This window comes from Mchenga conophoros, linkage group LG7 (assembly GCF_057382185.1).
Source record: "Mchenga conophoros isolate Kocher_MC1m ecotype Shallow Benthic linkage group LG7, M_conophoros_male_GT1.1, whole genome shotgun sequence".
Taxonomy (NCBI): Eukaryota; Metazoa; Chordata; class Actinopteri; order Cichliformes; family Cichlidae; genus Mchenga; species Mchenga conophoros.
In genome coordinates, this window is record NC_140532.1 from 33,043,909 (window position 1) to 33,059,916 (window position 16,008).

Consider the following 16,008-nt stretch of genomic DNA (forward strand, 5'->3'; position numbering starts at 1 on the left):
GACATTTGGAGGTTTTTCAGTGTAGCTGCAGCACTGTAAACCTCTTTTTGATTAATTTTACCTAGCTGCTACCAGCAACTGTTTGCCAGCTGGTTAAGGACCACATTTTTCCCTAGTGACGTGTGGTTGACAGAATGTTGCCGACCAGTCTCTAGGCCTGTGTCACCTGAGGGGAAGTTGGTTATTTAAATCAGCGGTCCCCAACCTTTTTTGCGCCACGGACCAGTTTATGCTCAACAATATTTTCATGGACCGGCCTTTAAGGTGTTGCGGATAAATACAACAAAATAAAACTAGTACCGGTACCGAAGAAAAGAAGATTTATTCATAACACACGTGAAAAGACCCAGGAAAACCGAGTAAACGATAAAAACGATAACAAAATAACACTGAAAACCGATAAAAACCCTGAAAACCATACATTTCACACCTGAGCCTCAACACTCGCGGCCCGGTACCAAACGACTCACAGACCGGTACCGGTCCGAGGCCCGGGGGTTGGGGACCGCTGATTTAAATCATATTCATTACATTTATAATGACTTCTCTTCTTCAAGGCAGCCATTCTTTATTAGTTATAGTCAATCAGAATTAAACCTACAGAGGTATATTTTTCTATTTTTATGTTTAATCAAAGTTGCATTATCATGTGAAAACTGGAAAATTAATTTTGTCTGTTACGAAGTTGTTGTGACATGTTAATGAATTCGTGACTGTTTTTAAAAGTCTCCCTGCTGCATTCAGGGACATTCTGACATCTCCGTTTGTTGAAAAGCTGATATTATATTTAAACCTGAAGAATGGTGCCTAAGTGGGTGTGGCTGCACCTTGTGGTATCTATCGGGTTTACACCAGCAGCAGATCAGTTTATGTGTAATTTATTTATATTTTTCTCCTCCATCTGTCTCCTCATCTTCTCTCCTCGTTGAACTAAATTAAGGAAGAGACAGGGAAGGCTTGTTGAAATATAAAAGCCCTCCATTAAAAATGTACGAAACCCTCTCCGTTTCTCTCTCTCTGCTGCCATTTTACATTTGGGAATCCAGGCGGTGATGAAAGGCAGAGAACGGAAAAGAAAAGACAGAAAGAAAGATGAGAGGCAAACAATAAATAAGGGAGCAAGCAGACGTATGGACGGATAGGTGGAGGGCGCTCAGTTTGAAACACACACACATGCGCGCACAGAAACACACACCCATGCTGACAAGCCTGTCGACATTTTGTGATATTTGCACGGAGCGAGAGGGGAGTTTGGCATGTGGTGGGCAAGACCTCGCTGTCAGCCAGCTGGATTAACAGGCAGACAGAGGGATTTGGTTTTCAAAACAACCTTATTTACACTATGGTTATCCTAGGATACATAAAAACTGAACTAGTGAAGCACAGCATATAAGACATTTAAAATATGTCAAAACATACCTTCACCGTTAAGATTTGATCTAGTTAAAAGCTGATTTTCTGAAACTGACAGCAATGTGTAACACCACCTCTAGACCTCATCGTCTTTAAAAGTATTAGAAGCTGAAGGAAAAAGTGTGATGTCATTGGGTACTTATTTAAAAGGGAAAAACAATAAAAATACATTTGTGTTGCTCTGTCATCTGCACAATCCATATACACTGTTTCCCCAACTGTAGCCTTCAAACATGCACTAAAATAAATAATTTTTCTAGATAATCCCCAGCAGATATTAACTGGTCTTTCCCCAGTAAGAAGCCTATGTGACGTCAGATTGTGCTGATACGCGAAAATCAAAGTTAATTGTCTGGTAAATTTTTCTCTAGCAAGTGGGGATCATATGTCCTTCTTCCTGCACCTCAGGCACCTTCCTCACCTAAACCACATGGAGCACGTCCAGGAGTGCAATGCCGTTTAAAGCAGTCCCTGCCATGTGCTGCATGTGGAAAATGTCCTGAATTGTCCTCAAATTGTCACAGAGTAAATTTGTGAAAACAGCTTCTGTTGGACTTAAGTAAATGTTTGCACTAGCGTACATGTCCAAATTTCATAGGGCAATAAACTCCAGATTGCACCGATGCATCCGCCAGTGTTTGAGTGATTTCTAAAGCTCTGTATGCATGTATATGTGAATGGATGACTAGAAAAGCAACACATAACATGATGTCTATTTACCAATGCAGCATCCGGGATTTCCTAGCTGGATGTGCTTTCTACTTTCCAAGTTGGAATCCTGGTCCTGCTTTTATTTTGAGTGTCATGTGTTTTTTACGCTAATACCAACTGAGGCACACGGTGCAGCAACTGATCATAAAGACTTTTAGGAGCGCCGATTTCACGGTGCATATATGTTCTTACAGGAGTTGAAGAATCACATAACCTGCAGTTTAGTGACACAAGAAGGAACCTGCTGGGGCCAGCTGATGCTGAGCTTATCAGCAGCTCAGAGTTTTGTATGGGGGGATTTTACACATCAAAGTCCATTTCCTGGTCTTAGCGAGGAATGCATATGTGAAAAAACGTGTAAATCCCTGAGCAAGCGGCATGATAAATCGCCTAAAGTGACTTCACTTTGAGTCGGTGTCTTTGGAAAAGTTTGAGAAATTTGCTCACCAGACTTCTGCAGCCTGCTCTTCATCTCAGCGTGAGACCAGCGAATCAACGCTTCATTAGCTGCTGCTAGCAACACCCCAGAAAAACTCTTATATCATTCATTCAACCTTTATATATGTAGTATGGCCCAGTGATATCAAGTTTACCACCTTTGCATGGGTGCCCTGTGCACAGAGGACTATTAAAACACATGCATTTAGGGAAACATTAAAACTATTAAACTGCAACGAAAGTATACAAATAAAATGGATGAAGGATTAGAACAAGCCAGGTGAGAATGGTTGCTTCATTTAAACCCCTCATTATGGAATCAGGCCAAGTCAATATTAAATTTATAAACCACTACATAAGAAGGTGGCCCTGAACCACTAATACATACATCTAGACTGCAGATGACATCAGCCAAATGGATACGTCACTGGTTGCTGATTGGTCAGGGTAACATATCCACTCCCAAAACACCACGAACACTTTGTCAGGCTGGGGGAACGAATAAAATAGCAGCACGGAATAGGCTCATTATAACAGTGTGTCTATGCAAAGTTTGAGCTGCCATTCAGCTTTGATTGGTGTGTAAGGTCTGTACCCGACATTCATATCGGACTGTTTTACAGCATACCCATCATCATAATTCATATTTATCAACAGCCCCGCTGAAATGTTCAAAGTAAAACAAAGCTCAGGGAAGGGAGGGTGAGAAAGAGACCAGAACCACAGGATGCCATGAGAAAGCTGGCATCACACACAAACAAGCCCGCACACACACGCACACGCACACTTTAAAAAAAAAAATCCATCTCGTGCCAAAACAGTGAGTCCCTGCTGGAAGCTACTTGGTGCTCTGGGAATTAGAAATCCCACAATTAAACATATGGGCATTAAGATAATTGTCAGTTGTTGTGCTGTCATGTGTGTGTGCATGTACATGTGTGTGTGTGTGGTAGACAGATGGATAGGATTCAGCAAAGAACACACATACACACACGCACCCATACAGTATTTCCCTGAAATCCACATGAAAAACAAGGAGACACAATTTGGAGCCAAAAAAAGAAGAAACTGTAAATATACATGTCAGACATGGAGATATGAACCTGTACTGAAACACACAATCACACACAAACACACACACTTGTGAAAACAGGGAGTCTGGAAAATTGGAAAAATGGAAAATTAATAATAAAAAAAAACACTGATGGGAATGATGCATGTGAGATTGGAAAGATAGGAGCGATGGGGATCTTCAGTGTATTAGAAGGGTGAGGTTGCCCTCAACAGGGCAAAGACAGAACTACAACATCTCAGGGAAGAAAGGAAGGAAGAGTTCATTACAATTTACAGTGTTTGTTTCATGAAAAGTGAAATGATACCATAAAATTCCTAATATAAACAGACAATAGAAATGAAGTAAGTACTCCTAATTAGTAATAAATTAAAGTAATAAAAGTATTTTCCCAAATCTTATCCCATTACCTCGGTGGGTTGTCCATGACCTGGAGGATTTTAAGAGGGTAAATGAAATTCATACATCTGCTTCATATAAATATCCATACTAAAGGATTTTTAAAACTCTTGTTAGAAACTGATAAAAACTCAGCTTAAAATAAAGAAATTAGTGTGTGGACTAGTGCTTACTGACTTTCAAGTGATATGTCGTAATGTTTAGTATTTTTCTTATGGTCAGAAAGTCATGCAAAATAACCAAAGCCATCAGCGAACTGATCTGATTAAAAGGATATTGCCTGTGTAACAAAACCACAGAAATCCATTGTTGTCCAAAAACTATTGAAAACACATCAGTGTTGCAGATGTTGCACTTGGTGACATGTTCCTTATTATAATGAACACACACATGGACTCAACATAAGCCATCCTGCTGCCAAATTCAACAGGGTGTGCTAATCCGCCTTTAGAAGTAGTCCCCAGTAAAAATGCTATATAACCTTGTATGATTAACCTGTTTAAAAACTACAGAGTGGTTTTTTGTTGTCTGTGGGGCTCTTTTCTCCTTTCTCTGTCTCCTCACCCCTCAACTGGTTGAGGTAGATGGCTGATCCTGGTTCAGTAGGAGGTCTCATCATGTTAAGAGACTTCTTCCTTTCCACGGTTGCCAAGTGCTTGCTCATAGGAAAGACGGTCTCTCTTTAATATTATAGTCGTTACCTTTCAATGTGAAGTGGCTGAAGGCAAGTGTTTTTTAAAGTGGCAGTGTATAACTTAAATTTAATTAATTAAAGTGACAGACATATATATCGTTGTTTTTAATCAAGGTCAAACTCCTTTAAATTCAGAAGGCTCATGAGATCAAAACCCTGCTGGTAAAGAAAACCTCCACAGAAATGACAAAAGTTAAGACATTCTACAAAAGAACCTGGAGAACATCAGAGTAGACCAATGCTCAGATTACATCTGGACTTAGAAACTGGAAGATGCTTTGTTTTGCAGTCCTGACTGTAGACAGAATCAGAGCAGCTGTTCGTTGAAACTCTCCCTCACGCCTTTCCTCTCTGTTCTCCAGGTGGGCTCTCACAGAGAAGACGGCAGCAGTGTGGGCGGTTTGCGTGGAGGACATTCGATGGGGGGTCAGGTGCCGGTACCTCAGCTGCCGGTTCAGTCAGCCACCTCGCCGGACCTCAGCCAGCCTGACCCGTACCGTGGTGAGACCCTGCACACTCATAGATAAATTACAAAAACGCTGCATCTGCCAGTGTCCCCAGATGAATGTTCCCTGGCTCACACTGAAGCATAAACCTTTTTCTCAACATCAAGTGTTTATATGGAAAAAAAATCGCTTCGATTCAAACGTACGCACAAGAAAGAAAGTAAGTACTGGTATTCTCGGCTGTGTCTTTCTTTTTACCAGATGTTTCATTTCATAAATAAGAACAATGTCCAGATAAAGAAACAAAGATGCAGCAGTGATGGACAAACAGTACCAACATCTGCCACTGCTTCGTGTAGGCAGAGGAATCTCACATCAAGGGTTTGTTCATGTGCAAGCACAAGAAAGGAGTGTTTCTGGGCCTGTATGATGATAATAAAAAAGTAAGCAAAGACAATGGACAAACATGATTTAAAACAATACAACGATCCAAGAAAGAGTAAAGGCAGCATCTCTCAAGTAGATCATAATTAGTAGGAAGGAGGAGGAGAAGAAATTGTCCAAAAAAGAAGAAGTAGTAAACAAACAGAAGAGAAAAAATAGGAGGTCTGGAAGTTAATCCCAACACAGGACAACCTAAAAAAGTGCAACCAGAAAACATACAGAAAAAGAAACTGGAGATAAACTGGAGGAAGAGAAAACTGGGAAAACCTTACCTGGGTCAGGTTCAGAATTTCATCGCCCGAGCAGGCTAAACAAATACACCGTGTGTGTGATATGAATATGCAGGAGGGAAATGTGTATATGAGTGCGCTGTGTAGCAAATTAGCCCTGTGCTCAGTTTTAAAGGCTGAAAATGACTCTGCTGGCAGCAAAGTTCAGCCAGCGCCGACCACAGCCAAGTGTGTAATGAGGTGAGAGGGAGAAAACACACATACACACACTCTGGCAGAAGAAGAAGAAGCTATTACTCCTTACTTCTGCATCCGTTCATAACTCATACACACACACAGGGCTGAGGGTGTGTGGAGGCTGTAAATAAAGGCTATTAAAATGGATTTGGCAGCAAGCGCACAATTATAGTGGCAGACCTGTGGCTTCCTCCTCTGTCTTCTTCTCAACTTCAAAACAATTATTAACTTTAATAGTTATGTTATATACAATATTGATGGTATGTTGCATTCATACTTGTGCAATATTTATGGTATTAGCTCAACAAACTGGGTAATGTTATTTCAGTGTATAACATGTGCTGATACGTGGATTTCTATATTATTAATATAATTTTAATAGTCAGTTCTCCCAAATTAAACACGGCTTTTAAACAAACATAATCCATTTGGTGCATCCACAGTCTGGTCCACTCAAACAAAAGGACACATTTGGAAAATAAGGATTTATGTCAGTCTTTGCAGTTGTGATTCAGAGTTTTAAACATGTCACGCATCACAGCCATTATTTATTTAAGCCATGAGGTTGCACCTATAGGCCTGCAAAATGCGAACAGAACAGTGTAGCCTGGTTCTCTGAAGCTTACATGCAACAGCCTGTGTTCATAATGTTTCATATTCACATTTGCTATATAGTTTTACAGCCAAATAAAGTTTCTATTGTCAATAAACACGAGTATGAAACATTTACTAAAGCACAGCCCATAAAAACTATATATTAACAGTTACAACTTAAGTGCAGAGAAACTTCAAACATGAGCTGCTGCTCTGCATTTCTAAAATCCTGATTAAATTAGGCAGTTTTGTCTAGCAAAAAAACAGCACAAGCATAAGTTACGTACAAATACTGTACTGCAATATCACATATATTTATGTGAAATTACTCATTAGAAAGAATGTTGGAAGTAACCGAATGTTTGTTTCCTGTCACACAATCATTTATATCTATGTCAGCTGCCCTAAGACCACCAGAACACACTGATAATGGTCCTCTCTGTTGCTGTCTAACTGATAATGATAGTAATTTCATTTCAGTTATTTTTTCAAAAATGTGTAACAATAAGTAACAACAGAAATATTTTTTTGACAACATAGAATTGAATTAAACAGGAAAACCACAAATTCATGACCAAAGAGGTGTAGAGTGAAGCCTTAGACTGTTATATCTTCCCTTTTTCCAGAGAATATTCTAAACTAGAACAGTTTTCTAGCTGGATTTTACCAAAACAAAGACCAAAGAAAGTAATAAATGAAGAATTAATAATAACCAATGTTTCAAAAACAGTGATATGAATTGGAGTAGAAGTGGAGAGCGGCACCTTATTGAGAGCTTATGGTGCAGGGCTGGCAACTGTGTTCTATAGAAAGTAGCTTTGATTTGTCCAAAACATTGCTAGATTTGTTGATAAGTACTTAAAAAAAACCACAGTATCAGAAATAATAACTGCAATAATTAAAATAGATAATAGTAGGAGAACACAAAAGAAGTATATACTGGGGTTTGCTACTAAATACTAGGAAATAGCTGTAAGTATATAACAACTTTGGCAAAAAAAACAAACTCTGTTAATGTAGCAGCACATTGTTCAGAATAAGAGCCTGCTGGACAAAGGACACTTTGAGGACCTTTAGTCAGTTTCAGATTTCGTTTGTGCGGTGCATTGTGCTGTAGCACTTTGTTAACACCACACAGCTTTCCAGTGTTAACACACGTCAGACTTAACCTCTGCTCACAGCTTTTGAGAACGCCGAGCGGTAAAGGAAGCTAGAACACGAGGGAAGGATGTGAGTAAGACAAAAGAAACAGCCCTGAGAAGAAGCTTTAATTAACATGGAGGTGCGTCCTCGAATTTCGCGTTTGTCTCCGCCGGCGTCACTTTGTGACTGCGTGTTATCAATCAGCCATTCAGAAGCACAAAGTCACTTTTCACAGTTTAACGTCTATTTCGCTGCAGCTATTTATGCACAAACACACAGTTGATTGTATGTAAAGAGACACACACACAAACACACCAACCAAACACGGGACGTCACTCAAAGCTGCTCACAAAATGCCTCCAGTCAGGCAGACGGGGATTCAAAATGGCCGACAGTTGGCTGGCGTGTGTGTGTGTGTGTGTGTGTGTGTGTGTGTGTACAGGGTGAGGGGAACACAGTGCTCGAGTGTTTTGTGTTGACTGAGATGCTGGCAGCGTCCCAGTGACGGATCCATACAGACGTCAAATAAAGACTGCACTGTTCAGCTGAGGAGAGAGACAGTCAGAGGGTAGAGAGGCTGTACGACTGCACCACGACTCTCCAGTGGCGCCATCTTGGAGGTTGACTAGAGAATTAATAGGGTTCAACCAGGACTGATGCTGCATTCATGTCGGAAGTCTGTGAAGACGAGGAACACCATCTGAAATGTTAACCTAAATGAGCTGTTTTTAACCCAACAAGTGAAACCAAATATAGACACAAAGTGTCAGTTTCGTTTTTTTAATCAACATATCAGACATTATACCAGGTTCATCAAACTGTTACATATAGTGTGCACTTTCTCATATCTCCACCTCTACTATAATACCCATCCAGCTCTTGTTACAGTGCTCTGCAAAATATCATGTAAATGCTGTATAATGGTTACACGGCATGTAACCATTACACTTCAAATTTACAGCCGATGCTTCTATTTAAAATTAAACATTTTATCACAAAAGCAGCAGATATCAGAACAGTTTTTTACTTTTTACACACGTTTAACGTGATAGTTTTAATCTCCACATGAATGTCAATACTTTTTAAAACTGAAAACAAACCATGAATGTCAAAATCTGGTAAAAGTATTGACTTTAAACAGGACTGTAAGTACATTTAATTTTATAGGTCCCTGTGTTTTCTTGCTTGTAATAGAAACAGCTCGTTTTCAGCAAATATTAGTCCCGTGCTGCGGTGGCACCTGGAGTTTATGTTAACGTTAAGCATGTTAAGAAGATGGCTGGTTATTAAAACAAGCCTTACACTTACTTACACTTAAAAAAGGTGGAAGAATCAACGTCTGTGGGTTTAGATTATTATCCTAAAATGAGCTGTAAATAAATAAATGAATAAAATCTTGTCAAGCAAAGAAATGCTATTCCATGCAAGAGATTACCCCTAAAATTATAATTTCATATATCAAAGTTTACTATTCCCTTCACAAACTGGCACATTCTGGCTCTTTCTGGCAACCAATCATTTATTTATTCTGCCAGCTGTATACCTGTGTACCGGGCTCATATGCGTTTACCTGTTTGCACCATTTAACCCCTCCCATCTTCTCATTTCTTCTCCTGCAGCTCTGTCCGGAGGCCTTCAGGGCCAGAGCACCTCCTCCGTCAGCTCGGAGATCAAGTCTGAGGACGAAGGAGACGAGAACCTCCTGCAGGACTCGAAGCCCCTGGACACCAAGAAAGAGGACCCCGACAGCAAGGAGCTCAAATCTGTTGAGAGGTCAAGATCTAGGTAACCCCGCCAACCTCTTAGGCGTTCGCTTCCATCAAAACCCTCAGCTGGGCTGGGACACGCATTTTCCCAAAACACCTCAGCGCTCGGAGACCTCTCTGGTTCCTGTGTCATTGATAAAGAGCAAGACAAAAATAGAGCATGCTGAAATTATAAACCACAATGTGACCAATATGGGATAAAGCAGAAGTAATAAAATGCTCAAATAGCAGGTTTCAAGGTGGAAAAAACTAGCTAGATACATGAAAAATCAATGTGAAGAATTCTTATTTGTGTTTTATTATATCTTTTTACCTTAAATAATTGACTTCCCCTAAATATTTACTTAATTTAAAGTATTTTTGTCACTTTTTGGAAAAGGACCACAGAGAAGGACTTAAAGCTTTGAGTGTTTTGGGAACCAGCCTCTGGACTTTGATGAAGTGACCAAGTGTGTTGAGAAGCAGCTAAATATTTCAGTAAACAACGAGACTTTGAGTCCGTGTTCACCTGGCATCTCCCTTTTTAACTGAGCGGCTGGTTAAGTTACGGCGCTGTTGAGGGAGGAGCAGAGGTTCCTGGTGGACATGCAGCTCCTGTTTGATCCCGTCAGTCTCTCCATGGTCTTGAGCCTGGTTTTAACTGTTTCTCACACACCAGAGTAGAGCCAGCAGTCAATATTCTCAAAGAAGTGTTGTCTCGCTGTGTCAGGGTCGGGAAATCAACTGCAATGAAAACACTTATGGATATTCTTGCTGTTGGCGAGAAAGCTTAATGTTTTAAAGGTGTGAAACCTACTCATTATGGATGTAAACACTTAAGCAAGCAAAATATGAAGCGATAGAAAGTGTTGTTGTTTTTTCCCGTCCTGGATACAGTGGAGCAGCCTTCAGCCCTCCAAAGATAAACAAGATGTTTATTGTGGTTTCTTTTCACCTGGAGGACAACTCAATCGGAAACATTTGGATCCTAAACCCAGAAATTTGTACATGATGGTGGCGGTCATGTTGATAATTATGAGGTTGATGATACTGAAGGTTTTTGAAGATGAAGATGAGGAACATAATACTTGTTTTTTTTTAACTGATGCTTTTTTACAGGGTTTGGGAACATATTGTCATGTGATCCAGCAGGAAAGCACACATTTGTATAGCTTCTAACTCAAACTACCATAAAAATATAATTTCTACCAGCAGGGTTGTGCAGTCCGATTATTCGGTGCATCTTTGCAGAGGAATTGCACGGATTGCCTACTTAAAAAAAACGATATATATATCTGATTGTCTTTCTCGACATAAACTAAGCACTCTTTCTTATTATCTTCTTATAAACTCGCTCACTCTCATGTTGTCAGCAGAATGCAGCATGGCACATGATTAACAGCAGTGAGTGACCCAGTGTCCTGAAAGGGTTCAAAGTGACAGAAAGCAGAAGGCAGAGATTTGTGAAAACGCCCTTCAGCCCCAAGTTGAAGTCACCAGCTTTGTATCCAGGCAACCATATGCACAACAAATCACGTGATCACAAGAGTTAAAAAAATCTGTGGTAAAAGTTGTTATTATTTTGACTGTTATAGAAGATTATCAGACACCCCTACTAACCACACCTCTGTGTCTGTCTCCTCAGCTCATTGAGACTAGCACCTTGTGGATGTTTTCATTATATACCAAACACTCTCAAATTTGACCGTCTGTTTAAGCCACAGATTTTCCCATGTCTACCTGTTGTTGTGCTGTGACACATCAGTCACTCCCCGTGTACAGTGTTGCCTGCTTTTTCAGTCCCTGAAGGGAAACTCAAACTTTATTCAGTTTGTATTTAAGATGCGAGTTGTTTCTAGCCTAACAAACCTGACTTATAGATATTTTTCAAAGGTAAGAACGCTTAAACAATCACGAGGATGCTAGGAGACTTGTCAGTCTCATAACCACTGCAGAGATCAAGTAATAAGGCAGTTTTGTTTTACTGTTAACCACCAAATAAACTAGCTTAGCTAGTGACAGCCAGTTAGAAAATATCCAGGCCTGGAATATTCCAGGCTTTGATAATATATACATTGTATGTTATGTATCTAGTTATTCTGGATTGATTTTAGATACATAAAACATCTTGAAGACTAAAAGAGCCTTCATTGTCACTCTGTTGAAGAGGTGCTGTATATACAATGTGTGCTTTAAAACACAAATACCTTCTGATGAGTTACCAAAAGTGATATGGAAGTAGCATGACCAGATGATCCCAGTGCTGAGTGGGAGAGTTAATCAAGTTAGTGCTGCTGTGCAAACAGCAGTCTGTGTGCATGCTGCTGAAGAAAGTCTCTCCCACCAGCACTGCATCAGATTGATTTCTGTTATTACTGTGATGCAGTGAGCCACTATTATTAGCTTTTTATGTTTTTATGTCTTTTTATGTCTAAGCATTTCACTGCATATCGTACTGTGTATGACTGTGTACGACTGTGTACGTGACAAATAAAATTTGAATTTGATTTACCTAGTGGATTTAAGAGGGCAAGCAAAGTAAACAGAGTTCCATGTCAGCAATTTTTTTTCTGTTTTTTCCATGTTAGTCTTCTTTATTTCAAGAATTATCTTCAAACTGCTTCTTGATGTGACCCCACATCAAGCAGAGAATATGTGACAAAGTAAATAAAAAACAGAGTAGCCCTTGAAACTGCCAGAATGCAGCCCAGCATGGTGTCTGTTCCCAAACCCTGCTGTTGTTGTAACCTTGCTTCTGCAAACCTGCAGCACTGTAGGTTTGTATTAAAACGAGACAGGTATGCAAACACCACCTTCATCTTCAAATCCTCCTTCTCGCTCTCCTCTTCTCCCACCTTCATCCCCTGCTTCTTCTTCCATTTCTCGTCCTTGTCTTCATCGTTGGTCTCTGTAGCAACAATGACGATGAGGACCTGACTCCAGAGCAGAAGATGGAGAGAGAGAGGGAGCGAAGGATGGCCAACAACGCACGGGAGCGTCTTCGTGTCCGCGACATCAACGAGGCGTTCAAGGAGCTGGGCAGGATGGTCCAGCTGCACCTGAAGAGCGACAAACCTCAGACAAAGTTGCTGATCCTGCACCAGGCCGTGGCTGTCATCCTCAGTCTGGAACAACAAGTCCGAGGTTGGTTGTAAAGCACTGCATTACAGCACGTACATTTGCCTTGTATGTATTTTAGGAAATAGAGTGGTAATAAAATATGGATATAACTTCCAGGTCTGAAAAGTGAAGCCAATGAGGAAGTCATTTAAACCTGTGTTAAAGTGTATTAGAAAACCTGCCTTCAGCTCGCTTGCTCTGTGATCTCAGTAATGACTTTCCTGATGAGTTTATGGTCTCATTGACTGTAATTTAATTTGTATAAAGCAGATAAGAAGTTTTCATTTATTCCTGTCACACAACCTGAAAATAAACAAATAAAACTGTCAGTGACCTTGAACCCTCTTCTTAAAAGATATAACTGCTTTCATATATATGTCTTATTCACAACAAATAGCATGAAAAACTACTAACTAACTAGAGGCCTTTTTGGAAAGAAACAACTGAAAACATGCTTGAAAATGCCTGTGTCTGAGAGAACTGTGTTACTTCTTGGTTTAAAAAAAAAAAGGCAAAAGAAATATGTTTTAAGCAGTTTACCATGATTGAATTAGGCTTCAACCATATCCCAGTTACAAATATAAGGTTTCTAAAAGAAAATCCCTGAGATATCCAGATGTTTCCGTCAGATAAAAGCACGATTTGATTCTGACTTTAAACCTTGCAGGTTTAGGTGATAACACATATAAATGTAGTGTCCCAGGGTCTCCAGGAGAGGGCAGTAGTAGCACCTGTTGATTGTGTTCTTCTAGACCATAGTTTTGGGTTCTTGCCATCAGTCTGTGGGGATCGATGAATCCAGCTGAAGGAGAAACCTCACTGAGTAACGGACATAAGAGAAAACACCTGAAAACCATTCTCTGTCTCCTTCTGTCCAGAGCGAAACCTGAACCCAAAGGCAGCCTGTCTGAAGCGCCGCGAGGAGGAGAAGGTCACCGTGACATCAGACGGGACTCCCCTCTCACTGGCCGCAGCGCACCACTCCGCCGCCGCCATGGGTGATGGGCCGAACCCCATGGGACAAATGTAAAACGCAGCAACATCTCCTCCCCCCTGAATGGTCAGAAGATTTCACTTATAAACTAATCTGCTGTTGTACCTTTAACTCAAACCAGAGAATCAGTCATTCAAAAAAACAGTGCAAAAATATAATTGAAAGAATCTCATCACAAATCACAAGCAGAAAAAACATGCATGCAGCGACGATAAAGTAGTGTGAAGGCAATTTTTGTGTTTTGGCTTTTAGTTAATAAATTGGAAGTTTCTGTTTTTAGGGCTGTCTCCACGCATGGCAAGTTATAATTTGTTCATCACATGCCTGCCATTCCTTCATGTGCTGTCTGTGTACTTTTTAACTATTTCAAGCATTACAATACAACATGAGAAATCTCTTTGTCCTCACACCACAACTAGAAATATAACATTAGTTTTAATGGGATCTGCTGGTTTCCCAGAATAAAAGCTGTAAAATCTAATATGTCCACACTGAATCATCGATTTAATCACTCGATTTTATGAGCTTGAATTTAAAAACAAAACAATGAGCCTGAGATTGAAATAAATTGGTTCCTGAACTGCACTCACATATTTTTTTATATTTTGGTTTTTATATTATTAATTTTCAGATGGCAAAAAGCAGAATTGTTGTTTAAAAGGTTACAACTTACACAGACAGCATGTGAATCAAATCTCCCATTATTTGACTGAATTTGAAGAACAGAGCATATTTAGGCTGACTAAAAACAGAAGCCAAGCACATGAGAGAGTTTCTGTCTGGTCTGGGTACACATTAACAACAGATTGGCAGTAAGTGCGATTTTTAATGTGTGATTGTGTGTTTGTCACTGTTTTTGAATTGGACTTGTGTCGTACAGTCACATTGCTTTTGTGTTTGCATGTTTTAATGTGTAAGTGAGCTTCTTTACTGAAGTTCTGTAGCCTTGAAGTAGTAAAGGTGTTTGATGAGGAGGAGGCGTCACCTAAGACAAAACCACAGTTTCTCTACAAAGAATTTGCAGTGAAGGAAATAAAATAACACCTTCACTGAATTATTTATACACTTCACCTTCTTAGCACAATCATGACTCTGGTAACTTTAAGTGGGATGAACCAGATGCACCAAAACATTTATGTGTATTATTGTCAGTGTATAGTATCTATCATTGAATATAGTAGGCTAAGAATACTTGCATGAATATATTAAACTCTGACTTCCTCCTTGTTTTACATTTCTGATCATTAACTATGAGTTGAGCTCCTTTGGCCTCTGTTTATTCCCAGTAAACTTTCCAATAAACTATGTAAAGAAAATGTATAATAACGTATTTATGAACTGGAAACTTGTTTCTATTAATTAAACTCTGACATCCAGAAGTCAGTGAATGAATTCTATAAAAATTCCCCTCTTTGAGGGACATCTGTAAGTTTTCAAACATTTGTTGCTGCTCAGCAATAACTAAGAGCCTTGGACATTGGACTTGCTATTGTCATTCAGATTCAGATAGGCTCAGGGAAAAATGCACAAAAGCTATCTGGCAAAAAGCTTTTCCCACAGAATCAAATACTGCTGTTCTCTCCAATATTGCTACCACTGCAAGATTATGCACATTGTTTCCATTAGCACCTGTGCCTTGAAGCGGCAGTTGCCTTTAAAAGAGTGATCTGAGAGGTCTGCAGTAGGAGGTTTGATAGGAGGTGGATAAATTTCTCAGTCAGGAGGATAAAGTTCACATTTTATGCACATTCATTTCCGTTTGAACTGCTTTTTACTTTCGCTTACTTCTTAGTAGATACCAAAATTACCTGGTTAGGTTAATAAAAATTCAACTTTGAGAGCATTAACCCTTCGCACTGAAAGACTGCACTTTGCCATTGGGCTTAATGCCACGTGGCTATCGTGGCTCAAGAGTTGGCAGTTCGTCTTTTAATGAAGGTTGCCGGTTTGAGCCCTGGCTCGGACAGTCTCAGTCGTTGTGTCCTTGGGCAAGACACTTCACACGTTGCCTACTGGTGGTGGTCAGAGGGCCCGGTGGCGCCAGTGTCCGGCAGCCTTGCCTCTGTCAGAAGTGCCCCGGGGCAGCTGTGGCTACAATGTAGCTTGGCATCACCAGTGTGTGAATGTGTGGATGACTGAATGTAGTGTAAAGCGCTTTGGGGTCCTTAGGGATTAAGTTAAGCGCTATACAAATACAAGTCATTTACCATTTAATAACACACAGTATGTGTTGGAAGTCATCCCAGTCTCACTAGTACCATCAGTTTGTTGAATCACGGTACTTGCACCTGATTCATAGCTTTAAGGTTGCAGCAGCTTTGACAAAAC

At 40.0% G+C, this 16,008-nt stretch overlaps 1 protein-coding gene across 7 annotated transcripts in view; it reads left to right on the forward strand.

The window, feature by feature from the left end:
* tcf4 (transcription factor 4) overlaps positions 1 to 16,008 on the forward strand; it is a 254,336-nt gene that overhangs the window by 232,073 nt on the left and 6,255 nt on the right. For 3 of the 7 annotated variants that reach the window (XM_085278938.1, XM_085278937.1, XM_085278943.1), the window contains 4 exons: positions 5,090 to 5,228; positions 9,441 to 9,606; positions 12,481 to 12,710; positions 13,565 to 13,712. In XM_085278938.1, the coding sequence (XP_085135064.1) occupies positions 5,090 to 5,228; positions 9,441 to 9,606; positions 12,481 to 12,710; positions 13,565 to 13,712 (683 nt within the window). Of the gene's footprint in view, positions 1 to 5,089; positions 5,229 to 9,440; positions 9,607 to 12,480; positions 12,711 to 13,564; positions 13,747 to 16,008 lie in introns of all 7 variants that reach the window. The other 4 variants (XM_085278941.1, XM_085278942.1, XM_085278939.1 and 1 more) reach the window with 3 other exon arrangements.